This window comes from Dermochelys coriacea, chromosome 6 (assembly GCF_009764565.3).
Source record: "Dermochelys coriacea isolate rDerCor1 chromosome 6, rDerCor1.pri.v4, whole genome shotgun sequence".
NCBI lineage: Eukaryota > Metazoa > Chordata > Testudines > Dermochelyidae > Dermochelys > Dermochelys coriacea.
This window is the reverse complement of record NC_050073.1, coordinates 460,446-488,002: the sequence shown is the minus strand read 5'-3', so window position 1 is coordinate 488,002 and position 27,557 is coordinate 460,446. Positions and strand designations below refer to the sequence as shown.

Here is a 27,557-nt window from a genome sequence, read left to right as displayed (position 1 = left end):
AAAAAAAACAATTCTTCTCCGTCCTCCTTGTAACAATCTTTTACATACTTGAAAACTGTTCTCATGTCGCCTCTCAGTCTTCTCGTCTCCAGAGTAAACAAACCCAGTGTTTTCAATCTTCCCTCATCGCTCATGTTTTCTAGACCTTTCATCATTTTTGTTGCTCTTCTCTGGACTCTCTCCAGTTTGTCCACATCTTTCCTGAAATGTGGCGCCCAGAACTGGACACGATACTCCAGCTGAGGCCTAATCAGAGTGGAATAAAGTGGAAGAATTACTTCTCGTGTCTTGCTTACAACACTCCTGCTAATACAGCCCAGAATGCTTTTTTTGCAATATTATTACACAGTTGACTCATATTTAGCTTGTGATCCACTATGACCCCCAGATCCCTTTCTGCAGTACTCCTGCCTAGGCAGTCATTGCCCATTGTGTATGTGTGCAACTGATTGTTCCTTCCTAAGTGGAGGACTTTGCATTTGTCCTTATTGAATTTCATTCTATTTACTTCAGACCATTTCTCCAGTTTGTTCAAAATTATTTTGAATTTTAATCCTATCCTCCAAAGCACTTGCAACCCCTCCCATCTTGGTATTGTCCACAAAGTTTATAAGTGTACTCTCTATGCCATCATCTAAATCCTTGGTGGGGATATTGAGGGGACAGAGGCACCCATCTGTCGGCATCCTAGAAAGTGAGCTGCCTGCCTGTGGCCAATATCTGAGAGCTCACAAGGGGACTGTCGAGGATGACCTGGCCTCTGACATGCCAAGTCTCACTCACTGGGCGTGGGACTCACACATTGGCAGGCCAGCTTGTTCACACACACACCTAGCCTTAGCTCACTCCTTTTGAGTAAAAGTATGTAAGCAGGATCCGAGTGAGCTCTCCCCTGACAGACTGTGGGGTGGGGGAGAGACTGCAGGAGCAAACTAAATTTACATAAACATACCTGCTCTGCCTAGGTACCCAGCAGACAGAGCGGCGTTGCTCACAGTGATCAGCTTTGGCTGGTGTTGGGTCACAATTCATTGTAGTATGGAATGCAGGGGTGTGAAATGCTGTTATTGGTGTTGTTGTCTTTATTGTACGAATAAAGGGGAGCAGAACTGTGCTTAACCTGTCCCCAGTGGGGCAGTCATCCTCAGCTGAAAGGACCTTGCTAAGCCAGGGACTCAAATGCCAGAGGCCTGGCTAGTTTAGCCTGTTCCTCCCATTGTTCAAAGCCAGAGCTAAGCAGCTTTTGCTATGTAAAGTGCTCATGAGAGCTGACGCTCACCGAGAGCTGGGGGGACCTCAAGAAACTGACCTAATGAGGTCACTACAGGGGCAGGTGGCAACAGAAGGTGAGCAAAGAATGGCTGGCAAGGGTAGCTGGTGGAGCAGTGAGGTGGCTAGCACAGAGGCGCTGTGGCTGGCCAGGGGACTAGCAGAGAGGAGCCATGACTGGCCAGGGTCTAGCAGAGAGGCGCCGTGGCTGGCCGGGGGCTAGCAGAGAGGCGCCGTGGCTGGCCGGGGGCCAGCAGAGTGGAATGAGCAGCTGTGGGGGGCCGGCCAAAGCAAGTTCTCAGAGGGGGGAACAAGCCAGGTGCCTTCTCCCCCGGACGGGAAGGGAGCTCACACAGATGCGCCTCTGGACCCTGGGTCCTCACTGACCAGGGACTCCCCTTGTGAGTGGGGTGGGGTGGGGTGGAGGGAGGCTGGGGGCACAGACAAGGAACCGGTGGTTGTAGGTCTCAGGAACAAGAGGTGGACGCTCTGCCCCACACACTCCAGGGTGGGTGTCCTGCTCACAGCATTACATGTATGAATCCTGCTTGTGGCATTTTCCCTAATTAATGCCGGGCGACTTCCCTCCTCTCGTTAAAGGAAGGACTCTGTGCTATGAGAGGGAAAGTTTTGCCTCTCAGGGGCACCCGGGGTGGTATGTAATTTCCCCAAGTACTGAGTCAAGGCTGGAGCCAGTTCTGTGTTGTATTGTTGAAAAGGAACCCCTAGATATTGAACCTGACCCTGGTTGCTGCTCGCTTCACCTGGCAGAAGGTGTGACGGGATCCCCAGGGTGCAGCCTGGGACCGTGGGCCCCCTGTGCCCCTTGAACTCTCCCCAGCCTGGGCTGTCTCCCACAATGCCCTGCTAGTGACCAGCAGCAACCCCGCCAGGCGCTGTGATCACTCAGCACAACCGCATGTGGAGCCCCACAGCCAGCATGAATGCTCCCAGAGCCACTCATCAATCACACCGAGAAAGGCACCAGCCAAATCCCCCCAGCATCCAGCCTTGCACCTCAGGAATATGCCGTCTTGCACTGCTCAAGACGAGCAGTGAAAATTTATTACTTGGTTCATCACTTCATCAATGGAAAGTGGATGTACACCAGCCTTTGTAAACCTGAGCAGATTTACCAAACCCTTCAGGCAAACTCACCAGTAAAGATAAACAGTAAAAGAAGTTTATTGACCACCAAAGGCAAAAAGTCCGAGTTTGTTACCAAAAGAAATAACATATCAGCACGCAGTCTAAGCTCTCCACCCGATTAAATGGGGCAGCATCTAGACAAAGCAGGTTTTCTCACCCCACTGGATACTGCGGTTCCTAGTACACAGATTTCACCCTTGACATCTGGGCCAGTCCCCTCAGTTGGAGTCTTCTGAGCACCCTTGTTCCTTGCAGTGTAGGTGGGAGAAGGAGGAAGGCCCAGCATGGGGCCCCTGGGTCTGTTTTATATCCTCAGTCCATGTTCTTGGGGAGCACAAGTCCAGGCATGTCTGGGGGCATTGCTGAGTCTCCAGGCCAGGTTGAGCAATTCCCCTGGTGTGGCCTCATGCAGGTGAGTCATTGCATCCTAGCTCCCTTGCTGGATGATGGTTGTTCGACACCTGCCTGGGCGCTGGTTACTTTCCTTGCTGTTGTCTTTGGAGAGCTAATATCTGGGAGATTCCCCAGCTCACACCATGGTGCAGTGACAACCATACAACACACTCTCAGAGCTTGCACTAATGACATAGATATTTAAATAGAACAGGGACTTTCAGCAGATACCTCACATGACCTGCTTGCTATGCAAGATCACAATTATACACAGATGAGGAATGTGGGGGTTATAGGGTGCGCCCCAAGGTACAGAATGTCACACCCCCATTCTGCTGGGCGCCCAGGGCTGTCACTACCTGGCAGGGTGGATGTGGTGCTGGCCCCTGGCCAGGCTGATCTGGCTGTGGGTGGGGCTCAGAGCTCTGCCCATCAGCTCCCAGACCCCCGCTCACGCTGCTGCCCGACCCCCAGGGCTGCTGTGGCATTAAGCCAAGTGAGTGTTTCGGCTCCTGCCCCCTTGGCTGGCTGCTGCCAGGGTGACATCTGCTCTCGTTGGGAACCGACCCCCAGTCCTTGCTGTATCGGAGCGTGCCAGTGCCGCCTGACGCTAAAGTCCCATTGACCTGCCCCTCCCTGGCCTGGGTGTGCCTAGGGCCAGAGGCAGGAGTGGGAGGCTGTCGTTTGGGGGTGGGGTGTGAAAGATATGACAATACTCTGCCATGGCCTGTGTGACAAAGTTGGACTGTTCTTAATGTTTCCTCTGAATATTGTGGGGGTGCCTCAGTTTCCCCTAGGCAGTTCTTAAGTATCTAGGTGGTGGGATAAGGGTGTATGATCCTTGCAGAGCCCTACAGGGCAGGTGTGTGCAGGGGTCTGGATACAGTTTCCTGGCAGCTGATGGCCTGGCCCTGCCCCCCTGCAAGGTGAGAGCTAAAGGGTTGGAGAACTAAGGAATCTGGTGCCCTCCTGGCCCGGGAAAGGGACAAAGCCCGGGGGGGGGGGGGGCTGGGGAGAGTTTCAGTTTGGGGCTGGCTGGGGATGAGGAGTGAAGTGCAGACAGGGTTGTCTGGCTCACTGCCCCCCAAAATGGACCCAGCTGAGGGGTCCTGTTCTCTGCACCTACAAGCTCTGGTTTAGACCATGTTCCTGTCGTCTAATAAACCTTCTGTTTTACTGGCTGGCTGAGAGTCGCGTCTGACTGCGGAGTTGGGGGGCAGGACCCCCGGCTTACCCAGGACCCCGCCTGGGCAGACTGGCTGTGGGAAGCGCACGGAGGGGCAGGGGATGCTGGATGCTCCGAGGTCAGACCCAGGAAGCGGGGAGCCGGGTGAGCTGTGTGTCCTGCAGACAGGCTGCGCCCAGAGAGGAGGCTCCCCCAGAGTCCTGCCTGGCTTCGTAGGGAGCAGCTCCAGAGCATCGCCTGGGGACCCCATGACACCCCCAGTCCCTGGGAATCAGTGGGTTGACGCCCATAGGGGTTGGGCCCTACGGGGCCGCAGGCGTTCGGGCGTCTGTGTTTCGGGGAAGCGGAAGGAGCCCCGGGGTGCCAGGGATGCTCGGTGCGCGTGTTACTAGCTGCCGCGTCGGCTGCAATTCCTCTTCCCGCTCCTCCCGTAGGGCCGCCAGCCGGAATCCGCCCGGGGGGAAGCTCTGTGTGTGCGCGAGCCGAGCACCGGGGCCGCAGCCGTAGGGACAGAAACGCAGGAGAGAAATAACGTGCCAGCACTTAACAGGGAGGGGAATTAACCTTGGGAACAGCTCACCGCGGGACGGGGCATTCGCCACCTCCAGCCTGGGGATTATCCCGGCTGTGGGAGGGGAGTGGGGGCTGGTGGGTTAGAGCGGGGGGGGGCTGGGAGCCAGGACTCCTGGGTTCTCTCCCGGCTCTGGGAGGGGAGTGGGGGCTGGTGGGTTAGAGCAGGGGGGCTGGGAGCCAGGACTCCTGGGTTCTCTCCCGGCTCTGAGAGGGGAGTGGGGGCTGGTGGGTTAGAGCAGGGGGCTGGGAGCCAGGACTCCTGGGTTATCTCCCGGCTCTGAGAGGGGAGTGGGGGCTGGTGGATTAGAGCAGGGGGCTGGGAGCCAGGACTCCTGGGTTCTCTCCTGGCTCTGAGAGGGAAGTGGGGGCTGGTGGGTTAGAGCAGGGGGGGCTGGGAGCCCGGACTCCTGGGTTCTCTCCCGGCTCTGGGAGGGGAGCAGGGGCTGGTGGGTTAGAGCAGGGGGGGCTGGGAGCAGGACTCCTGGGTTCTCTCCCGGCTCTGGGAGGGGAGCAGGGGCTGGTGGGTTAGAGCAGGGGGGGCTGGGAGCTAGGACTCCTGGTTCTCTCCCGGCTCTGAGCGGGGAGTGGGGGCTGGTGGGTTAGAGCAGGGGGCTGGGAGCCAGGACTCCTGGGTTCTCTCCTGGCTCTGAGAGTGGAGTGGGGGCTGGTGGGTTAGAGCAGGGGGGGCTGGGAGCTAGGACTCCTGAGTTCTCTCCCGGCTGTGGGAGGGGAGTGGGGGCTGGTGGGTTAGAGCAGGGGGGCTGGGAACCAGGACTCCTGAGGTGGGAACGGGATGGCACAGAGCCCGGTCTGAAGCCAGAGAGGGATGTCCAGGTAGCCAGCGGGTCAGCAGGGAGGTGGAGCCAGCGGCACTTTCTCTCCAGCGTCCCATAGGAACCGTGACACCCAGCGTGTTCCCAGCCCCCCGGCATTGCTGATCCCGGCGGGGTGGGGCTGTGCCGTCGCAGACCGGCTCCCTTTGGCACACGGGTGACGTGCCTGAGACCAAGGGATGAAATCTATGTAAAATATCCCCCCCTGCAATACACCTGCCCTGAGACTGTCTTCAAAACCCCCACCGCCCCGGGCCTGAGTCTGCTCTTGCCTGGCCGGCCGGCCCTCGGGGCAGATACACCTGATTTACACCACTCTGAGGGGATGAAACCCTCCGGTTACCAGAGTCCTTGCGGCTGCTGAAAGCCGTGAGCCAGGAGGCACTTTCTGTCTCTGTCTTCCTGGGACACGGGGTGCTGCTCTCGGGACACAGTCACCCCGGTTTCAGCTGCGTCTGCCGGGGCCGGGCCCCGGGTTACAGCACCTGTCAGCTCCTGCCAGCTCTGCACCCCTGGAGTGTCATTCTGCTTTACATCTGCACCCAGAATAGGGGTGTCAACTTTCTAATCCCACAAAGCTGAACATCCCTGCCCTGCCCCCTAGCCCATCCCTTCCCCGAGGCCCCACCTCTGCCCTGCCCCATCTCCCTCCATCTCCCTCCATCCCCCCTCCCTCCATCACTTGCTCTCCCCCACCCCCACTCACTTGGGGCAGGGCGTTGGGGTGCAGGAGGGGGTGTGGGCTCCAGTGGGGGGTGGGGGCTCTGGGGTGGGGTGCAGCTTGGGATGAGGGGTTTGGGGTGTGGGAGGCTCAGGACTGGGGTGGAGGGTTGGAGTGCGGGGGGATGAGGTCTCTGGGGTGGGGTCTGGGGATGAGGAGTTTGGGGTGTGAGGGGGTCAGGGCTGGGCAAGAGGGTTGGGGTGTGTGGGAGATGAGGGATTTGGGGTGTGGGAGGGGCTCAGGGCTAGGGCAGAGGGTTGGGGTGTGGGTTCTGGCTGGGGGTGCAGGCTCTGGGGTAGGGTGGGACTGGGGATGAGGAGGGGGCTCAGGGATGGGGCAGGGAGTTGGGGTGCGGGCGGGGGGGGGACACGGTGCAGGCTCTGGGAGGGAGTTTGGGTGTGGGAAGGGGTACAGGGCTGGGGCAGGGGCCTGGGGTGTAGGACGGGGTGTGGGGAGCAGGCTCAGGGTGGCCTCAGGTGACTCCTGGAAGCAGCCGGCAAATCCAGCTCCTAGGCAGAGGGGCCAGGGGGCTCTGTGCGCTGCCCACGGCTGCAGGTGCTGCCCCCAGCCAATGGGAGCTCTGGAGCCGGAGCTCAGAGTGGGGGCAGCGCGTGGAGCCCCTGTGGCCGCCTCTGTGCCTAGGAGCCTGAGGGAGATGCTGGCCGCTTCCAGGAGTCGGGTGGAGCTGGGCCGGCAGGGAGCTGACACCCTTCAGAGACAACCTCTGCCCCCAGGCCTAGAAATCCACCCTCTGGCAAGTGACACACGGTGGCTAGAGCTGGGTGAAACTTGTCAACCAAAATTTTTTTCAATAAAAAATGCAGATTTGGTGACTCCGGGACATTGAGCGAACTCCTGCTGGGCTTTGCCAAACTGAAAAAAACCCTAAAAAAGAAAAAAAAAAAGAAAAATCTGAAAAAAATCAAAACATTTCATCTCCCAGTTTCCTTTTTAAAAACTTAAGCAATAGTTTAAAATGCTTGAAATCTAAACAAACCGTTTCCTTTCGAATGAGTTTTGTTCCCAGACTGACAGATCCCAGGCTAGAAGGGATCGCGGCGATCAGCTGCTCTGAGCCCCTGCACCACCCGGGCCAGAGACCTGCCCATAACTGGCTTTCGGCTGCGTCCGTCAGCCTGAGCCCCCCTTAGTTTGGCCGTCTCTGTGGGCTGGCAATTCTGGCACCTTTTGCTTTTGGTTCAAGGTGAAGCAATTCCCCCCCCCCCGATTTTTTCAGCACTGCCAGCAAATCAGAAAAGCCGCGGTTTGCCCGCCTTAGCTGGGCCCTGAGTTCAGTTTCTCTGTGACCACGGCCTCCCCCCGGCCCCTCTCCAGGGCCTGCCTCTGGCATGGAGGGAGAAAATGCGGCCGGAGGGAGCCACGGAGCCCCCCGGGAGCCGGCTCTGATCTCACCAGCCAGGTACCGGAGCCGTGAAGCCACAGCAGCCCGGGCCCCGGGGGGCTGGTACAGCCGGGCTATTTGAACTCTGTTCTGAGACGTGAACCCCTGAGGAAATCCGCTCGGAGCAGCCTGGGCAGCTCCCGAATCCTGCGCCGGGCTGGGAGCCGGGGCGGGGGGGGGGACGCCCTGCGTCCCCGGGGAGATGAGAGCCAGAATTCAAAGCCCCCTAGACCAGGAACACGTCCCCCCCGCCGAGCCCCATGCCCTGCCCAGCTCACGCAGTCACTGGCCCCGTTCTGCTGCTGGCCGCCCGGGACGTGTCCCTCGGAGCGTGGCCTGCGTGGTTTGTGCCTCCCAGCAGGGCTCTGATGTCAGAAGCGAGGCTCTTGTATCCGGCCCTGACCACGCAGAGTGGAAAGTAGTAACTTGGCGCTCTGTCTGCGTCGCCCCTTCCTGTGGCCTGGCCCCTCGCCCCCGACCCCCCTCGCCTGTGTCTGCACCAGGCCTGCGACGGGCGCACCCAGCTCTCTGGCTCCATCCGCTGTGAATACACGGACACGGGTCCCCGGTAGATGGGAGCCGAGACTGAGCAGGGCGTCGCTGCCAGCTGCTACAGGGAGCACTGAGGGGGGCTCAGCGGGGCCCCCTCCCCTCTGAGAACTGACCCTAAAGCCCCAGGGAGGGGGCAGAGCAGGGGCAGGTGCCAGCTCAGAGATGAGACGGTACGGCCCTGACCCTGCGAGTCATTACCGACCTCCACGCCGCTTTCCGGAAGGTTGGGCTGCTAACCCAGCATCCCGGCAACGCCTCCCTTGATGTCCTGCCGTGCACAGATTCATGCAAGGCCCCCTGTGATCATCTGGTCTGACCTGTATGGCAGATGCCAGAGACCCGCCCCAAATCATCCCAGAGCAGAGCGTTTAGCAAAGCAGCCAGTCCTCATTTACACCCGGTCAGGGCCTGAGAATCCTCCACAGCCCTGGGGAATTGTTCCAGTGGTTAGTTACTGTCACTGTTAAACATTGCCTTATTGCCAGCCTGAATTTGTCCAGCTTCTACTTCCAGCCCTTGGATCATGTCAGACCTTCCTCTGCTCGTGTGAAGAGCCCGTTAGTAAATATCTGTTCCCCACGTAGGTGCTTGCAGGTCGGGACCAAGTCACCCCTTCACCTGCTCTGTGTGAAGCCAATTAGCTGGAGCTCCTTGGGTCTACCACTACAAGTCAGGGGGTCTCACCCTGTAATCCTTCTCATGGCTCTTCTCTGACCCCGCTCCAATTGATCAACATCTGGCTTGAACCAGAGTTGAACATGGGATCCCAGCCACGGCCGCACCAGAGATAAAAGAACCTCTCGGCTCCTACTCGAGATTCCTTAGTCACATCTGTCACGGCCAGAAAGGCACAGTCTATCCATCCAGCGCAGCCTCCTGCATAACCCAGGCCAGAGAACCTCCCTCAGTGATACTGGCATCCAGCCCAGAACAGCTGGCTGAGCTGCTGGTATCTGTTAACCGAGATGTCTTGTAGGTCAGCTCCTTGTCCCAGAACAATTTGCTCAGGCTCTCTGCAGACTCAGGTGTCCCCCTTAGTAGCTGACACCAAACGGAGGGGCGGGGACAAGGAGCCCCCAAACAGTGAGAGTAACTGACCCGGCAGAATGGAGACAACTGATGCAGGTTGCAGTTGTGTAGATTCCTACTCCCCCACTGCTGTATAACCGGTTAGAAAATAAAAATGAACAGAAGCAAATATTGAAATCTTTTGCTGAGTGCCAGTTGTTCATCAGGTTGCCACTCTCCATCCCAGAGGCTACTGCACTTATGTGCAGGGATCCTAGAAAATCCATTTGCCATGGAAATATGCAGAATTTGTGCTTTTACAGAGAATCTTTAGTTGTTACATTTTGTAAAAATTATCCGGCTCTCCGGACTCACCGAACCACCAGCTGTCCAGGGCTGACAGCGGCAGGGGCTCGGGCGATGGTTCAGTTAATACAGAAAGCCGGATAATGGAGGCTCAGATCAATGGGGTTCTACTATATATCAATAAAACATTGTGTTCAACTGGTATCTATCTCTATATTGTGGCTAGGGAAACTAAAATTCAGCATTTCATTTTAATTGCAGAAAAATGTGGATTTTAATTTTTTTTTATCAGAAAATTTGGGGTTTTTTATCCTGGAAAACTAGGATCCCTGCTGTACATATCCTCTTTGCACAGCACTTTGGGATTGTTAGGAATAAAGGGGAATCAGAAATACAAAGTTTTGTTAATATTAATAATGATGATGGTGAAAAATCCCTCTAAAAACGTAAATGCTTGTGCAGTTCTGCTGTTCAGAACAGCTGAGTTCCAGCCCAGAAGTGGCTGCCTGTCAGAGCAGAGCGGACACAGTCAGTTCTGTACAGCCTGTAAAGCACTTTGTGGTGGGTCAGGTGAAAGAGGTGATGGAAATGGAAAGGATACCACCAAGCCTCTCCCTCCCCTGGGTCTACGCTGGGGATGGTGTCGTCTCTTCATTTGGGGTGTTGCTTTCAAGGCTCCTCCCAGTACAAAACACAGCCCCAAAGCTGCCAGCCCCTGGAGCGGCTGAGGGGGACTCACAGAAGCTGCCCTGCAGCAGCCCTGGCTGAGATGCGGTTCCTAGTGTGTGTCTCCCTCCTGCAGCTCCCGCTCCTGGGCAGCTGCCTGGACAGGGGTAAGTCGATGGGGAGTTAGCACGGCTACTCCTGACAGTTACCGTGGGCGTTCTCCACACACAGCATTTCTGCAGCAGTCCTGGCTTCATTAATGTTGGGGCAGCGTATGTGTGTGTCAGTGAGCGTGGAATTGTGCACGTGTGGGCCAGTGTGCGTGCGAGACCCTGCCGCTGCCCCGGCTGCAGGGAGACACTAGGCTCTCTCCAGGCTGAAGGGCCAGAGCACACAAGTATTTAACTAGAGGTTCCCTTCTCCTCCCTGCAGGCAGGTGTCTGAAGCAGATCAGCGAGTTCTCCGTGCTGCAGCAGCCCCCGCGGGTGGTGAAGGAAGCCGGAGCCTCTGTAGCGATGAACTGCACCCTGACACTGCCCCCGGGACACCCCAGACCCAGCAGCATCCTCGTCACCTGGCACAGGGGGCCCAGAGGGGTTGGCCTGATGGGCACGGGGAAGCTCTCCGAGGTGGAGGAGCTGCGAGGGCGGGTGGAGACGGCGTGGCTGGAGAACGTCTCTGCCAGCACCCTGCACATCCACACCCTGCAGCGCAATGACTCGGCCCTCTACCTGTGCCTCTTCGTTGTCTTCCCCTCGGCCCAGCCCTGCGTCCTAGAGGGGAACGGGACCCGCCTGACGGTGACAGGTACGATGCGGGGTCAGCACCTCTGGGTGCACCGCACAGCGGGATCTGCCGGGAAGAGGGGAATTAGCGCATGGGATTAGATACACCGAGTCGGGTCACTAGTCAACAGAGACCTTCATGATGCAGCCTGACTCGCTCTGTGCATGCCCTGCCTGTTCACATGTCCATGTTCAGGCCAGCCAGGCCCGTCCAGCCTCCTGCACATCCCGGGCCGCAGAATGGCTCGACATCAAAGACACGGACAGGGGCCATTCTAGGTTCCGTGTGCCAGAAGGAGAGGAGAGCTGGGCACAAGGCAATTGCCAGAGAGAGAAGTGCCGCTCTCCCAAAACCTCCTGCTTATTTTTGCCAAAACTTTCAAAATTAAATTCATCCCCAGGCACAGACAAGACCAGGGAGATTTTAGCTGAAGGGGGGAGTCAGAGAAAGTGATTAACCACTGGAAAGGAGGGGTTGTAATGCAAAGGCACAGCCAAGCTAACCTTAGCCCTGGCGGTCTGTCTATCGCAGGGCATCCCGCAGCAGCTGGGCATTTTCCAGGTAAAATCAATAGCAGTAGCTACGGCCCAGATCTGCAAAGGTACTCGGCACCTCACTTCCTTAGATTTCACTGGAAGTTAGGAGCCTAAACACCTTGGTGGCTCTGGGCCCACGTCCGCAGCAGACAGCATGAAGTCTCTGGTACTCCTGCCTGTCTGGGGGAAAGCTCTGCTTGGGGGAAGGTTTGGGGCTTTTCTTTACCGTTTATTAATTTTCTTGTCTTGGTTTGTTTTGCGATTGATCTGTCTCCGGGTTGGCTACTTGGTAGAGCTGGAGGGGTAGAAGGGGGTGGCTGTGTTGTGAGCATCATTGGAAAGACCTTTTCCAAGAGGAAGGTTTCACAGCAGCTCCTCAAGGTATCTGGGTTCAGCTGATCTCCTCTGGCAGCGTGTCCCACAGCCAGATCCCCTCGATTGAGAATGCTTTGTCCTCAGCTCACCCACGCTTTGTTCTGCCCTTTGTGAGGCGCAGCTGTCGGGGTGGCCCCTCACAGTGTTCCCCAGCTGTAAGGAGACAGACAAAGCAGGCTAATCACAGGTTTCAGAGTAGCAGCCGTGTTAGTCTGTATTCGCAAAAAGAAAAGGAGTACTTGTGGCACCTTAGAGACTAACAAATTTATTAGAGCATAAGCTTTCGTGAGCTACAGCTCACGAAATGCATCCGATGAAGTGAGCTGTAGCTCACGAAAGCTTATGCTCTAATAAATTTGTTAGTCTCTAAGGTGCCACAAGTACTCCTTTTCTTAAAGCAGGCTAATGTGGGCTTAAAATCAGCAGGAGCGATTGCACACATTTCAAGGGTCATTCGTTTCTTTGCCGGGAGGTTAACACTGAGTGGGCACTTCCCTTTTCTCTCTCAGGTTTCTCCACTCCGGGAAACACGACCCGGCCTGGCCCACATCACAGCACGCTGGCCAGCTGGCAGGTTTTTTCCCTGGGTCTGGGAGCCCTGGGGTTTCTCGTGGGTGCCTTCCTGCTGTGTCTGCACAGAAAGAGGACAGGTGAGAGCTGAAATGAGTCTCTAGCTCTGCGACCTGGGGAGCTGTCTAGGCTCGATGAGGAGAAAGGTGCTTTTAGAATCCAGTGCGCTGATGTGACTTGAACCACCCCTCTGCACCGGCTGCAGACATGGTAATCCCATCGCTGGCGGTGCCGAAACCCAGCTGCTGTCTCCATCAGGTCATGGCTCATAACACGGGTGAGCTGGGAAATTACTGAATCCTGTTGATTGCAGTCGCACCTAAGGGCGTCCGAGCCTGAGATCCAGCCTGAGCCACAAGTGCGGAGCTCCGACTGCACAGCTCTTCTGAGAGTGCTAGTCTGTCGCCCCAGGCTGGGGGCTCGCTCCCCATGGCTCCAGACTGCTGCAGATAGACCCGCAGACAGGCCCTGCCCCAGAGAGCGTGCCAGCTAAAAGCCATGCTGAGGCAAGACATGATCGCTATAACTGTGACTGAACCAGACCCTTTTCTCTGGATTGCTGCACGTTAACACCTTTTACCTCGATTTAGCGGGTCAAAGCTGACCGGGGGTGGGGGGTGGGGTTCTAACCAAGTGTGAAAAATAGTGTTTTTCCCTAGAAAAGTGTCAGCGCCTTTAAACTGCTCAGCTAACCACAAAATGGCTTTAAGGGACAAGACCTTCAAACTTGCCTGAATCTTGCTCAGCCCCTTGATAAGCCTCAGCTTTGAACAGATTTTAATTTTTGAATTGTTGGGTGAACTTTTAGAACAGCTGCTGCTATTAGTGCATCAGATAAGTTAACATGACAAGCAGTTACCTGTGTTTGGCCCGACAGCTGCCTGGCTCTGGATTTTCTTTCTTCATCGCCCAAGGTCACTTTCCGTTTGTCCATAAACAGGGCTTGCTTCCAGAGTGTTGCACACATCACCTCTTGCTGGGGCAGGTGACTCCGCTGGTCACAGCCTTCGGTTGATGAAGGTGAGTTGAGTCCACACATTCAGGTATGTTTGTTGCTGGCATTGTCAGCAATCGACCTGCTGTACTGTTAGGGGTTTGCAGTGCTGTATGGGTATTGCTGTCGCCTGTTATAACCTGTTCTACCTACATGGCTGCACAACCGTATCCCATGGTGGCGTAGCTTCAGCCTTTCCAAACCGAATTTTCCTTGCGCTGCAGGAGTCTCCGAGTGAGGGAGAAGGGATCACATATACAGAGCTGAGTATCCAGCCACGGACTCAGAGGAGAGCGACAACGGTAAATTCCCGAATGATGGCAGAAGAGATCACATACACCCATCACAGCATCCAGCCGCCGACACAGAGCAGAACAACAAAAGCAAGTTCCCCAGCAACGTCTCCCTCCGACACGGTATACGCTGCGGTTAGAAAGGGCAGAGCAGACAGCTTTCTGTATTGAGCCAAGGGGGTATTTCCTTAGGGCAGCTACAGCCAAGCGCTGTCTTGCTGGCTTTTAGCCAACAGAGACAGGATAGCTGTGTAGTTACTGTCATCTTAGTGCCGAATTCCTGCACTGGGTGGTTGTCTGTATCTTTGGCATCTGCTCCGTGTACGTTTGATGACAAGTACCTGGGCAGGAAAACTCGATGTAACCACGTTGCAAAATCCTGTTTGTTCATAAGTGTTCAGGCCAGCAGGGCCCATTGTGACTAGGAGTCTGACCTCCTGCCTAGCCCAGGCCAGAGAATCTCACCCCATGATTCCTGCACTGGAGGGAATTATTCTTGCCCACTACACAAGTGGGGCAGCACCTAAGTGATTTAGGCGCACCGGTCCATGCGCTTAAGTCACTTACTGCTTTGAAAAGAGCACTTCCAACCATGGTTTAGACTCCAGGTGATGAAGGATCTGCCACATCCCGTGCTGACCTATTCCAAATGCGAATCAACTGAGAGGGCCTAAATTTTACATGAGGAAAATTGTCCTGCCAAAAAATACAGTTTTGTCTAAACTGAAAATTTTCTTGGGAAAATCCTGATTCTTCTGAAAAAATGTCAATTTTCCAGCAAGAAATCTCAAAATGCAACTTGTCATTTATGAATCAATATTTCAGAACAAAGTGACACTTTTTTTTTTTTTACATAAAATCTCATTTATTTTTGGTTTTAAAGAAGCAAAATGAAAAGTTATGTCAAAATATAAAACAAAAATTGTTGCTTAGCTTTGAAATATCATTTTGAAGTGACAATTTATGATTAGTTTCTGACAAAAGTGCTGACATTTTTCATGTCAACATTTCTGATTTGAAATTCTGGGGGGCTTTTCATTCCACACAATGTTTCAACATTTAGTTTTTCTGTTCCAAATGAGTGTCCCATGGGCTGAAAAATTCCATTTCCTGAGCTGCTCTAGCAGTTCCCATGGCCTGTAAAAACCTTCCCTTTGCTCCTAGTTTGAGTTACTTATGGTTTTCTTCCTTTTTTGTTGAAACCTTGTCATTCCTGTGTAATTGTAAATAAACCCAACATTTCCCAGCACAAGGCCTGGATGATCTATCTATTAATAGCATGGCTGTTTCCAGAGACCTGCTTATCAAGTCCATATTTGCTCTGCCATCCTACTGGAAGGTACAGTACGTGACTCAGCACCTCCTGAAACTCATCAACTTTGTCTGCCCCTGAGTGCCGACAGCGCATCCCCTCCCTGTCTTCTAGCACAGACGACTCTCGGCTGAAATGAACCATGATTCCCTAGAGGGAGGGGGTGGAATAGGGAGGGCACTGCAGAGACCCTAGAGCCAAGCAGATCTGATTAGAGTCCTGTAATTCATTATCCCGTTCACATTGCCACAACAGATTAGCACCATGGCTACGTTACTGGAGCAGGGATGGGGCATAACTGGCTTTCGGCTCTTTGGTTGAAATCTACACACAGACCCCGTTACTGATTTGTGATCTGTGTTTAAGGTTTGGTTAGTGTCTATCTGCATGAATGCCATACACCCAGATATTGACCTAGCTCTGCTCAGTAGGGACAACACAGGGGTGGGCATATATAACATAAATGAAATATATTTTAAAATTAGCTTACTCTAACTGGGGACCCCAAACACTAACATGTAGAGTCAGAAGAAAATATTTCACTGAAAATTTTTCCTACTGGAAAATCTGGTTTTGTCAACATTGAATTTTTTCACGGGAAACGTAAATTTCAACAAAGCGTTTTGATTTTCCCAAGTGCCATTTTACTAAGAAACTGCCTGTAATGTTTGATTTCAAAATGTTTGATTTAGAACATTATATTTCACACGGACATTTCAGCTTCAAATGTCCCAGTCACTCGAAATGTCCATTCCAAACAAAAGGGCCTAGTTTGAATCTCCAGTTCGGAACCAAACGTTTCATTTCAACATTTCCAAATCACAATTGTTCAGAGATGTTTATTTCATGACACTTTCTGATAGTTTGACTTTTATCCCTGTCATAAATATAAAGGGAAGGGTAACCACCTTTCTGTATACAGTGTTATACAATCCCTCCTGGCCAGAAGCAAAACCCTTTCATCTGTAAAGGGTTAAGAAGCTAAGATAACCTCGCTGGCACCTGACCAAAATGACCAATGAAGAGACAAGATACTTTCAAAGCTGGAGGGGGGGAGAAACAAAGGATTTGTCTGTCTGTGGGATGCTTTTGCCAGGAACAGATCAGGAAGGCAGCCTCAGAACGTCTGTTAAGTGAGTAAGTAATCTAGCTAGAAATGCGTTAGATTTCCTTTTGTTTAATGGCTGCCAAAAAAGTTGTGCTGGAGGGAATGTATATTCCTGTTTTTGTGTCTTTTTGTAACTTAAGATTTTGCCTAGCGGGATTCTCTATGTTTTGAATCTGATTAGCCTGTAAGGTATTTACCATCCTGATTTTACAGAGGTGATTCTTTTACCTTTTCTTTAATTAAAATTCTTCTTTTAAGAACCTGCTTGATTTTTCATTGTTCTTAAGATCCAAGGGTTTGGGTCTGTATTCACCTGTACAGATTGGTGAGGATTCTTATCAAGCCTTCCCCAGGAAAGGGGGTGTAGGGCTTGGGGGATATTTTGGGGGAAGACGTCTCCAAGTGGGCTCTTTCCCTGTTCTTTGTTTAAAACGCTTGGTGGTGGCAGCATACAGTTCAAGGACAAGGCAAAGTTTGTACTTTGGGAAAGTTTTAACCTAAGCTGGTAAGAATAAGCTTAGGGGGTCTTACATGCAGGTCCCCACATCTGTATCCTAGAGTTCAGAGTGGGGAAGGTATCTTGACAATTCCGAATTGGGATGAAAATAAATGTTGAAATAGCCACAGGATGGAAATTCCCTTTTCTGACCATAATAATAATAATTGTGTAGTGATTGTATGTCACTGCTTGGCCCGGTTACAGTTGTTTGGGTGCCTTAGCTGGGCACTGACATACCTGAACAGATTTTGATTTCTTTTAAGTGTAACTTTAACTCTGAATTTCCTGAGTTTTTATTGCTTGGTTTTGGGACAATTACAACATCCCGGCAAGATTTGTACATAGTCTCAGCCTTAACAAATGCATATACAATTCAGAGCCATCAAAGAGCCGTTCCCTGCTGTGGCTATGATATCTCCGCATGAAGCAGAAGCAGAAGCAGTGCTACGTGGCAGGAAGTCGCTGGCCCTGATGTGAATGGCGATGGGTGCCGAGGGCACAGAGGAGATAATGAGGTGAGTGCCGCACTGACTTTCGGCAGAGGAGCAAGAACGAAATGGTGAGGCTTCTTCCCAGTCCTCCCTAGCCGAAGGCAGCTGTGCTGCAAGGGGCCGCAGGGTAGTCACATAGCCTCTGCCTGCCCCCCGGTAAAGGATTCTGGAGCAGTCAGAAGCATGTGAAAAGAGGGGTTTGCAAAGGAGAGCTCTTTGCTGCTGGCACAAAGGGGGTGGGGGCAGGAGCTGAGCTGGAAGATGCTCCAATTCCCCCGCACGATCTGCTGTCACCCGGGCATGTTCCGAGCTGGCCGCCGTGCAGGAGTTTGCTCTAGTTGTTCTCCTGAGTCCTGGTCTGTGAAATGGTTTCTCCAGCTTCATTCGGGGGTCCCTGTAACGCAGTGAGAATTCACGCTCAATAGCATGACCCAGGCCACACTGCTACCTGTCTGGATGTTCTGGGCCAAGGTGCTTGAAGCCCCACAGGTCCAGCAGGAGACTCTGAGAAAAATGAGGCTTACGCACAGCTGTGAGTTATTGGCTTTACTGAAGGTTAGTGACCCACCCGCAACGGGGACTCCAAGCGTTGCAGTCACAGAGGCGGGGAACCCAGCACACTGGAGCTCTGCCTGGGACGGAGTCCGACAGAGGGGCAGACAGTCGGCGTTAATAAGCACTACACAAAAACAGCTCATGAATATAGAATTAGTTACTTCCCAAAGGGAGACTTTCCGCTACCTGGCGAAGGGCCATGCAAAGCAGCTGTGTCCTTCAGTAACTATGTCCTACAGTAACCTCTCGGCTCGAGAAAGCGGAAATTCCCTAGCTAGGCCGTAACAGTCTTCCGCAGTCCCTTACACTGGAGCTACACTGATCATATCACCTGCCGGAGGTGTGACTGGAGTGGAAGCGCACGGAGATGCCCTGACCTGGAACACTTCGGGTGGCTGCTTCACAATGGTAGCTACATTATGGGTTTTGTTCCTGCCTCTCACCTCCTCTTCTCCTGTGCAGGCAAAGCACAACGGCAGCCGTGAGAACGATTCCCGCTCCCAGCGCCAGCAGCCGGATGGTCCAGTGATGCTCAGGCAGCTCCCTGTGTGCTGAGCTGATCTGGGTCCTGTTCCCCTGAGCAGAGAAACCTACAAGAGGAAAGGGGAAACCCAGGCTCAGCATTTAGTGGTGTTGCCCTCTCTGGGGGGCAGAGCAGCTGACTGCCAGACATCACTCACGTGACCCTGCTTTCTCTGCGGCCCGAGTTATAGATGGCGGTTTTACAGACAGCTCAGACTCAGAGACAGCACTTCCCCGATGTGTATATATAATACACAACGCTTACCGATACATGGCGTTCTCCATCTCCCTGAGCTACTCAACTAACTACGCTTGTTCTGGGCCAAGTGACCTTCAAATCGCAGCTAGCGCCTCCTGCGACCCCCTCACGGCCCTTCTCGCTAAAGGCTTCAAACCAGAGCTAGTCGGCAAATGGGGGTGTTGCTTTCCACAGAAGATTTCTGTGAGAAGAGAAAACAATTCAACTTTGCATTGAAAACCCTGCTTTTGTCCAGAAATCCAACATTTTGGACATTATTTGGATATTTTCTGTGGAAAATGCTTTTTAAAACATTTCATTTAGTTGAGAATCGAATGTTCCCTCACAACGCAGCGTTGACAGGTTTTTCCGACCAACCCTTGTTTAAAACATTCCCCCTTCCCTTGTGTTTCTGGTTTCTTTGCTGTTTGTTGCTCTGCATGTTTGACCTGGGCTTTTGGTCCCTCCCGTGTCTGAGGGGGTCTTGTGACATCAGACATGTCTGTGGCAACAGGATAGACTGTCATACGCACAGGACAACAACCTCCTAGCACCACAAGTGACCATCCCACCGAGCCATCGTTGCTTCTTGCTCTTGGTTGTCTCCTCACTCCATGGAGCCTGCTCCTCCCTGGTACATCTGAGCACCCCACAGCTTTCCTGTGTTTATCCGCAGGGCCCCCTGCAAAGCAGGGTGGTGTTATTATCCCCTTGGACCGCTGGAGACCTCAGGCCCAGGGAGGTGAAGTGACTTGACCTCAGTCACACAGGCAGTCTGTGGCAGAGCTGGGGAACTGAATTGGGGTCTCCAATGTGCTTGGCTAGTGCCTTATCCACTTCCTCTCCAGTGGGGCCACAGGAGCTGGTGAGATCACTAGAGAACGGCTGTCAATCAAGGCCAGACATTGAAATGGCCTGATGTGCGCTAGAAACACAGGCTCGGAAAAGGCAGGTTTGAAAACCTGCCCCATCAGTAAGGCGCCGATTCAGCAAAGCACTTAGATGTGCTTAATTTTCATACCTGCTTTGACCTGAGTGGATTGTAAGCATGGGCCTGGGGGCCAGCCTGGGATTAAATGTGTTACCGACGAGGCCCTGTGCTCAATTGATTTAGCCAATTAACTTCCTTACGTGGTGTGACGTTATTGACATAAGCTGGGACCGTATAGATCATTGTTGCAACCAAGGTCCTGTGGTGGCATCAAATCTTATATAAAGGGGGTCAAATGAAGTGTCTAAGACAAGGTTATGGTTTGCTGGCTATGATTATGCTGTCTATGTATGTGTATCATTTTTATAGTTAAAGTTATGAATATTGGCTCTATACTGTCTGTATTTCAAACTTATGCTATCCTTCTGGGGGACACCCCAGGCAAGTTGGTGTCAGCTCTGCCTAGCCTGCTGGATGGCCCATTAAGGCCCATCAGCTATACAAGTGACCCACTGAGAGAAGGCAGACACGCTGTGGGACTCAGCAAGGTGTGCAGGGACCTGCCTAGGGAGAGAACTCTGAGGTGTTTCCAGGCCATGTGATGGGCAACTTGTCCTTGGGACAAAGAAAGAAAGACCACAGGGCAAGAGACACTAAAGAGCTGCTGCAGCTCCTCCATCTTGTCTTCAATCCTGCTTCTTACCTCTGGAGGGACTTGGCTACACTGAAGCTTTGAACCAAGGACTGAATGACCTATCCCAGCTGTGGACGTTCTCCAGAGATTTGATTTGAACCTGCAGTTTATTCCATCACTGCTACAAGCCTGAACCAAGAACTTTGCCATTACTGTATATAATTGATTCCATTTCACCAATTCTAGCTCTCATCTATATCTTTTTCCTTTTATGAATAAACCTTTAGATTTTAGATTCTAAAGGATTGGCAACAGCGTGATTTGTGAGTAAGATCTGATTTGTATATTGACCTGGGTCTGGGGCTTGGTCCTTTGGGCTTGAGGGAACCTTTTTTCTTTTACTGGGGTATTGGTTTTCATAACCATTTGTCCCCATAACGAGGGGCACTGATGGTAATACTGGGAAACTGGAGTTCTAAGGGAATTGCTTGTGTGACTTGTGGTTAGCCAGTGGGGTAAAACCAAAGTCTTCTCCATTTGGCTCATTTGGTTTGCCTTGGTGTGCAAAGAAACCCCAGCCTTGGGCTGTGACTGCCCTGCTTTAAGCAATTTGTCCTGAATTGGCAATCTCCGCTGGATCCCACCAGAACCAGCCTCGTTACACATGGATGCAACCTTTTGGTGCGATGCCCTTAACCCCGTCTGAGAGCACCTGAGATGGGTTTGGCTTAAGTTCATTCTTTCCTGATGTACGCTAACCTGATTTCCGAGTGCCCACGGAGGGGGCTCCCCGACTTACCTACATTTCAATAATAATGGGGGATTTGATTTGAAAGAGCAGTTCCTAGTGTACCCAGCTCCTCCAGGCCCCGCCGATGGCTGCTTAAACCCCTTGCAGTATCAGGCCACCAGCTGGCTGCATTAGCTCCTTAATCCCATGCGCTAATTCCCCTCTTCCCGGAAGATCCCGCTGTGCGGTGCACCCAGCGGTGCTGACCCCGCACCATACCTGTCACTGTCAGGCGGGTCCCGTTCCCCTCTAGGATGCAGGGCTGGGCCGAGGGGAAGACAACGAAGAGGCACAGGTAGAGGGCCGAGTCATTGCGCTGCAGGGTGTGGATGTGCAGGGTGCTGGCAGAGACGTTCTCCAGCCACGCCGTCTCCACCCGCCCTCGCAGCTCCTCCACCTCGGAGAGCTTCCCCGTGCCCATCAGGCCAACCCCTCTGGGCCCCCTGTGCCAAGTGACGAGGGCGCTGCTGGGTCTGGGGTGTCCCGGGGGCAGTGTCAGGGTGCAGTTCATCTCTACAGAGGCTCCGGCTTCCTTCACCGCCCGCGGGGGCTGCTGCAGCACGGAGAACTCACTGATCTGCTTCAGACACCTGCCTGCAGGGAGGAGAGAAAGAGAGAATACACGCCCTCCAGCTCTGCAACATACACGACCATCATCACTGAACAGATCCGTTGAGAAGCAGCAGTTCAGACCGGAAGTCACTGGATGGTCTAATGGGACACGCTCCCTCCCATCCTAAAATCCTATATTTCTCACCACTGCAGCAGCTTCCAGATGGGAAAGGGAATTTCCCAGGAGGATGTCAGCTCTCTTCTCTACATGTCTGACCCCAAGATCTCAGACCCCAGGGTTCTGAGAGGCCTGACAGCCATGACATCCCCTGGGTTGCATTTCATCAGCCCAGTATCTAGCTGAAGAATAGAGCCTGTCTTGTGGGATAATCTTGCCTGTCATTTATTAGCAGTCATCGTATCAGGACAGTTCTTGGCCCCTGTGATGCCCTCTCTCTGCTGGAGAAGTGTGTGACACTACACCCCATATTCATCTTGGCAATATCATTATGATATGGTTATAATATAATTATGATGCAGCTTGTACAAAATATGCCATGTGAGGTGTGAGTGGGAAAGTTATGGTTTGCTGACTATGATTATCCTATTTGTGTGTGTGTATCATTTTTGAATCTGGAGATAAGAATATTGACTATGGATCTGTACTTCAAATGTGTTTGCTCCTGGGTAACACCCACAGGGTAACAGGTTTCAGAGTAGCAACTGTGTTAGTCTGTATTCGCAAAAAAGAAAAGGAAGACTTGTGGCACCTTAGAGACTAACAAATTTATTTGAGATAAGCTTTCATGAGCTACATGAAGTGAGCTGTAGCTCATGAAAGCTTATGCTCAAATAAATTTGTTACCCACAGGGTAGTTTCCATCCCGTCTCGCCAGCACATTGTGAAGGGACTGAATGGCTCATCAGCAAAGACAATGGGCCATGGGAAAAGGCTTATCCTCACCTGCTAAGCTTTTTTGTGGACACTTCAGCCAAACTATGGGTAATGGCTGCCATGACTCATTGAAGCAAGCAAGGACACATGACTAGATCATGTGATATTGGACTCCATTTTGGTGCTTGTATTTTTCCCACAAACTGTGCTCAGGGCTTTGTTTGGGACAATGAAGTTCTTTCCCTCCACATGGAAGAAGCTATAAAAGGGGGAAGTGACATCATCATTGGGCCTCACTCGCCCTACAACACAACACCTGAGAACACCTGAGGAACAAAGACTGAACTGGGGAAGGGGGCCCAGGTGGGCCAGATGAATTCCTGCTTGTGCTAGCTAACCGGGTGAGACACCGTTTGATTCAAACCCTCTCTCGTTTATAGGGCTTAGATTGCGTTTTGTTTTATTTCTCATGGTAATCTGCTTTGATCTGTACGCTCACTACTTATAATCACCTAAAATCTCTCTGTCTGTAGTTAATAAATCTGTTTGGTATTTTTTACCTAAAACAGTGTGTTTTGCTAGAAGTGGAATGGGGGAATCGGGGGGGGGGGGGGAATGGGGGAATTTGCTCAGGAACAAAAACTGGTGCATGGTCCTCTCCACTTGGAGTGGGGACGGATGGAGTAACAGACTAGACTGGCCAGGCTTTTGACCAGGGCAAGACATGACAGCTCTGGGGTCCTAGGCTACGGAGCTGGGGGGGAGAGCTGGCTGGAATCTCACTGTTAGCTCATGAGTGGCTGAGGAGAAGCCTTCATGTAACTGCAGCTGGGTGTGTCCCTGCCTGTGTGAAGGTTTGGGTGAGTGCAGGACCAGGGGCCGGTTGCCGTTTGTCACAACCATACAGTGTGAGAGGGTGCCCAGACTGGTATGCCAGAGGTACCCCAGTTCCATGTGGCACTGCAGGGAAGTCCATCACAAAGTGCACTTTAAAAAGTATCTACATTGCAGTAAAGGGCAGAATAATGAGAAATACAAACTAAGCAATGGAATACTCTTAAACGTTTGGAACCAGTGCCATGGCTAGTCTCAGTAGTGAAATAAACAGAGTCTGCACTGGCTGGATCAAAGGTACTAGGAACTTCCAGTGTACAGAACATACATGCATATAGCACGAAGACCCAGCTTTCCCTCCACCCCCCGAAAGTCCAATCCAAGATCCAATGGCTAGAAGACAAAATGCAATGACTGGAAGTTGACACTAGGCAAACTCAGACCGGAAATAAGATGTACATTTTTAACAGTGGTAGTAATTGACCACTGGAACTATTTCCCACAGTTTGTGGTGCATTCTCCAGCACTGGCAATTTTTAAATCAAGATTGGATGTCTCCCTAACAGATCTGCTCTAGGAGTGATTCTGGGCAGGTCTTTGGCCTGTGTTATGCAGGGGGGTCAGACTAGATGATCATGCTGTTCCCGTCTGGCCGTGGAGTCTATGAATTACCCATAGCAAAGTAAGTGCAACATTTAATAAGAGATGTTGGAGCAGTCTGTACACTGTGCCCTGATCTGCAAGAAGGCTTTTCCCAAAAGTCACCCACTGTCACTCCAGCACTGCCACAATCTAACTCCTCAGACAGGGGCCGTCTTTTTGTTCTGGGCTTGTGCAGCACCTGGCACTGCGGGGTCTTGACCCAGGACTGCTAGGCACTGTGGCAATACAGGTAATGTATAAGAATAGCATAGACTGGCTCTCCGGCGCTTTTACCAGCCTGTTGGCTAGGCCCTCGTGGTAGGTTTCCTAAAAATGGCCAGTGTAGACATGGTCCCAAGGCATTGCTTAGGCAGCTGTTTGCACAGATGTCGAGGCCAGCAGGGCCCCTTGTGCCCGTCCAGCCCCATGGACTCTCATCCAACAATTCCTGCATCCGGAACAGAGCGACCAGGTGAGCCAGTGGAGTGGAGCTTTCAGAGTGAGACGCCTCATTACTATTTACAGCCTCCAAGGGATGGAGAATCAGGGGTGCACCACTTGCCTTTGCATGCCAACGATTCTGCGATCGTGGCTATTTAACACCAAAGAGCCTTTTTCAAAAGTTTCTTTTCTTATTTCTAGTGCCGGGGGAGACTTTTCAAAGACTGTAGTGCATTCAGGTACGCGAGTCCCACTGAGAGCATACATGTTACAAAGAGTGGGCGTATCAACAGCTCAGGGGCAGGAAGCCAACCCTCACTTAACGCTGAAGTGGAAATTCTTGCTAGGGCAAGAGAGACCTACTAAAACCTGCCTTTTTATTAACAAGAATCTGAACAAAGAGCCAGAAGAATGCTGTGAAGAAATAAATGTGACACTAGGAAGCTGTTCAGGAAATGTAAGACATTCTCAAATGGGCTGATATGTTTATACTACCCACTCTCCATTTGTCCACTGGGCCAGAATGAGTTCTGAGGAATGTATCGTTTACCATTACACTATAAATGCTCAGACACAGAGAATAGTGAGTGGTCTAGCTGATCTCTAAGCATTGTGGCAGGACTGATTTCAGCCATGGCTTATCAACAATCTTCAGTCTCTTTACGGATGAGACTTTACAGTCTTCCCCAATTGCTGCTCCTGTCACTCAAAACTCACCTCACACAAAGTTTCTCTTAAGATTTTAGAGGAGGTTTCCCAGCTGCTGCTGCTTGGTCTGTCCTTACCAACCAAGGAGAGTGATTGGTCCCTGAGTCCTCCTTGTAACACACCAAACCCTAATGGAAACTCATTTCTCCATCTTTTCAACAGGGGGAAAGATGAACTGAGTGCGGCTCATAACATGACGGACAGAAGAAACATCCAAGGAGCGGGAGTTTGGAGTGGGTGGGAGACGAGAAATCAGCAGCATCTTCCAAGGAAACACAGACTGTGGTGCTGTCATTCTCTAGTTCATTCTCAGATTTATTGGCTACATCAATGGAGAGACAGTAAAACACGCACAAGCCCTTTACGCTGTCACCCATAGGTAAGAAAAGGCACATCAGGGAGCAACCTGTGTGCGCAAAGAGATGGAATGGGTAGTCTGAGCTTTTTTATAGTTAACTTATAAACTTTAAATTTAATGTTTCTTGTTCAATGATGAAATACTTTGCATCTTTTCATCTCTGTGTGTGAAAGAAATGATCAGTTTATATGAAAACAGCCACTGAAAGCAGCAGCGAACAAATCCTGTGTCTTGTATTGGCACCCTTACTGCAGTGCCTGGCATAAATATACACGTTAGGCATAAAAATGCTGACCAAGTCCTGGCGTACCAATAAACGTCTCTTACTTACCGCTCTCCTGGGAGCTGACTGAGATTGCGAGCAGGAGGATGGAGAAACACTGGAGGGGTTGCATCTCAGTGAGCCTGGCTGCGGGAGTGTGCTGGGAGATCTCTGTCAGGATCTGTTGGTTGTAGGAGGATGGGGCTGTCTGTTTTGATCTAAGGGAGGAGCCATAGAAACCAGACCAGCACGTAGAGTGTGCTCTGGGCTCTGCAGATTGGGTCCGTCTAACACCTTCCATCTATTTCTAACCTGCAGCTTCATCGTGGTGAGACCGATGCTGGAATGCTGCGTCCAGTTCTGGGGTCCTGCTGAACAACTGGAGACGGTGCAGAGAAGAGCCACAAAGGTTACTTGAGGGCTGGAGAAAATGCCTGCCAGCGAGAGACTGAAAGAGCTCCGCCTGTTTATTTTATCAAAAAGATTAGGAGGTGACTTGATTGCAGTGTGGAAGCACTTCCAAGGGGAGAAAATAGCAGGTACTAAAGGGCTCTTCGCTCTAGCAGAGAGAGGCAGAACAGGAGCCAATGTCTGGAGCAGGGCAGACAAATTCACATGAGAAACCCAGTGCCAATGGTGATTAACCACGGGAACAAACTCCACAGGGAAGTGCTGGACTCGCCATCTCTTGGATGACTTTGTGAAAGATTTCAGAGTAGCAGCCGTGTTAGTCTGTATTCGCAAAAAGAAAAGGAGTACTTGTGGCACCTTAGAGACTAACAAATTTATTAGAGCATAAGCTTTCGTGAGCTACAGCGGATGCATCCGATGAAGTGAGCTGTAGCTCACGAAAGCTTATGCTCTAATAAATTTGTTAGTCTCTAAGGTGCCACAAGTACTCCTTTTCTTTTTGTGAAAGATGCTTCTGTCAAACACACGTTATTTGGCTCAATACAGGGGCAATGGAGTGGGATTCTCCAGGCCTGTGTTAGACACAAAAGAGAGTTAGAATAACCCCCCTGACAGGGTGCAGCAGCGTCTTCATGTGCTCAAAAGCCAGATTTAAGGAGCTCACTGCTGACATCGGAGACAAACCACTGAGCAAAGGGGCTTTCTCAGACAGAGGCCCTGCAGGGAGGGTGAGATCAGGCAGTGCAGTAACAGCTGGGTGGAAAGTGGGGCAGAGTGGCAGGCAGAACAGTGCTGATCTTTTGTGCCTGTGGTTTTAAGTGTTTGTTTTATCTAATGTAACAATGGCCATGCAGCTGTCCAGCAAGGATTCACTAGGAAATCAACAGGCAGAGCTTGGCTACAGGATTCTTTGCTGGTTATAAATGAGAACCAAATCTGGCTTGTTACGTTTGCTGGTGGATTCTGCGGAAGGTGCCCTCTGTTTACTCCTCCTCCACAAGATCCATCTAGCCACGCGAGGCGAGTCCCTCGGGAGTCTCCCCGTTGCTCACCCTCCCAGCTCAGCCCCAGAAGCTGCTCCAGCCTGATGTTCTGGTTTGAGTGCCCTAGCGCCGGGCTCCCAGGCCTGCCGGCTCAGAAGCGAACGGCTGAGATTGCGACTGAACTGTCGGCTCAGCACCAGCGGCTGAACTTCATTCGAAAAAATGTCGCACTTGGATTATCCCCCTGGACACGATGAGTCTGAAGAATGAAGTAAAATGATACTGTCACAGACTCCCAGGTCCTGCCCCCTCTTGGGCCCGTGTGGTCCCTGGGGGGACCCCTCTTCAGTGCGACAGCCCTTCTCGGGGGGCCACTCTCTCTCTCGCGGGGGTCCAGCCCTGGGCTCCTAGAGCCGCACCTCTCTGAGCCTCCAGCATGTCCGTCTCTGCCGTGAGCCCCTCAGGGTGTCCCCTTGCTCTGGGTCCCTGGGGCCTCCACCCCCAGAGGGAGCAATGCCCCCCTCCCGTTCTCTAGCCCGGAGCAACTCTCAGCCAGCGTAAAACAGGAGAGTTACTGAGCGTCCGAACTCAGCAGAGGAAGCTCTTGGGACCCTCAGGCCTGGCCTCCCTCAGCCCAGCACATCCCAGTCTCCCCTGCACCCAGGGGGGCTCTGTCTGCTCCCTCCCTCCAGCCCAGAGCCCCCCTGCTTCCCCGCTGGGCCTCTGAGATCCCCGGCCCCAAGCCCCACCCCCCTCTGTCCATTGTCTTCTCTGCAGGT

At 52.4% G+C, this 27,557-nt stretch overlaps 2 protein-coding genes across 3 annotated transcripts; one reads left to right on the top strand and one right to left on the bottom strand.

Annotated features, from left to right (window-relative positions):
• Positions 1 to 1,206: 1,206 nt before the first annotated feature.
• Positions 1,207 to 15,434, top strand: LOC119857899. Of its 2 annotated transcripts, none has more exons than XM_038407426.2 (5): positions 1,207 to 1,346; positions 10,491 to 10,865; positions 12,265 to 12,405; positions 13,266 to 13,345; positions 13,544 to 15,434. In XM_038407426.2, the coding sequence occupies exons 1-5, from the start codon at positions 1,262 to 1,264 to the stop codon at positions 13,781 to 13,783; spliced, it is 921 nt and encodes a 306-aa protein (XP_038263354.1). In that variant the 5' UTR covers positions 1,207 to 1,261; the 3' UTR covers positions 13,784 to 15,434. The 2 variants fall into 2 exon arrangements, with proteins under 2 accessions (XP_038263354.1, XP_043372987.1); XM_043517052.1 differs by lacking the exon at positions 1,207 to 1,346 and adding an exon at positions 9,799 to 10,225.
• Positions 15,435 to 17,890: 2,456 nt separating this feature from the next.
• Positions 17,891 to 25,632, bottom strand: LOC122460752. The gene is made up of 3 exons (XM_043517080.1): positions 25,454 to 25,632; positions 20,912 to 21,286; positions 17,891 to 18,167 (listed from the first exon to the last, which is right to left on the bottom strand). Exons 1-3 carry the CDS (start codon positions 25,515 to 25,517, stop codon positions 17,995 to 17,997), a joined length of 612 nt encoding a protein of 203 aa, XP_043373015.1. The 5' UTR covers positions 25,518 to 25,632; the 3' UTR covers positions 17,891 to 17,994.
• Positions 25,633 to 27,557: the final 1,925 nt, after the last annotated feature.

Coding starts and splice junctions, on each gene's coding strand:
- LOC119857899 (XM_043517052.1), top strand. CDS start 10,030: ATGGTGTCGTCTCTTCATTTGGGGTGTTGCTTTCAAGGCTCCTCCCAG. Junction 10,226..10,490: donor GGGCAGCTGCCTGGACAGGG/GTAAGTCGATGG, acceptor TCCTCCCTGCAG/GCAGGTGTCTGAAGCAGATC. Junction 13,346..13,543: donor ACAGCCTTCGGTTGATGAAG/GTGAGTTGAGTC, acceptor CTTGCGCTGCAG/GAGTCTCCGAGTGAGGGAGA.
- LOC122460752 (XM_043517080.1), bottom strand. CDS start 25,517: ATGCAACCCCTCCAGTGTTTCTCCATCCTCCTGCTCGCAATCTCAGTC. Junction 21,287..25,453: donor AGTCAGCTCCCAGGAGAGCG/GTAAGTAAGAGA, acceptor TCCTCCCTGCAG/GCAGGTGTCTGAAGCAGATC. Junction 18,168..20,911: donor GACCCGCCTGACAGTGACAG/GTATGGTGCGGG, acceptor TTCCTCTTGTAG/GTTTCTCTGCTCAGGGGAAC.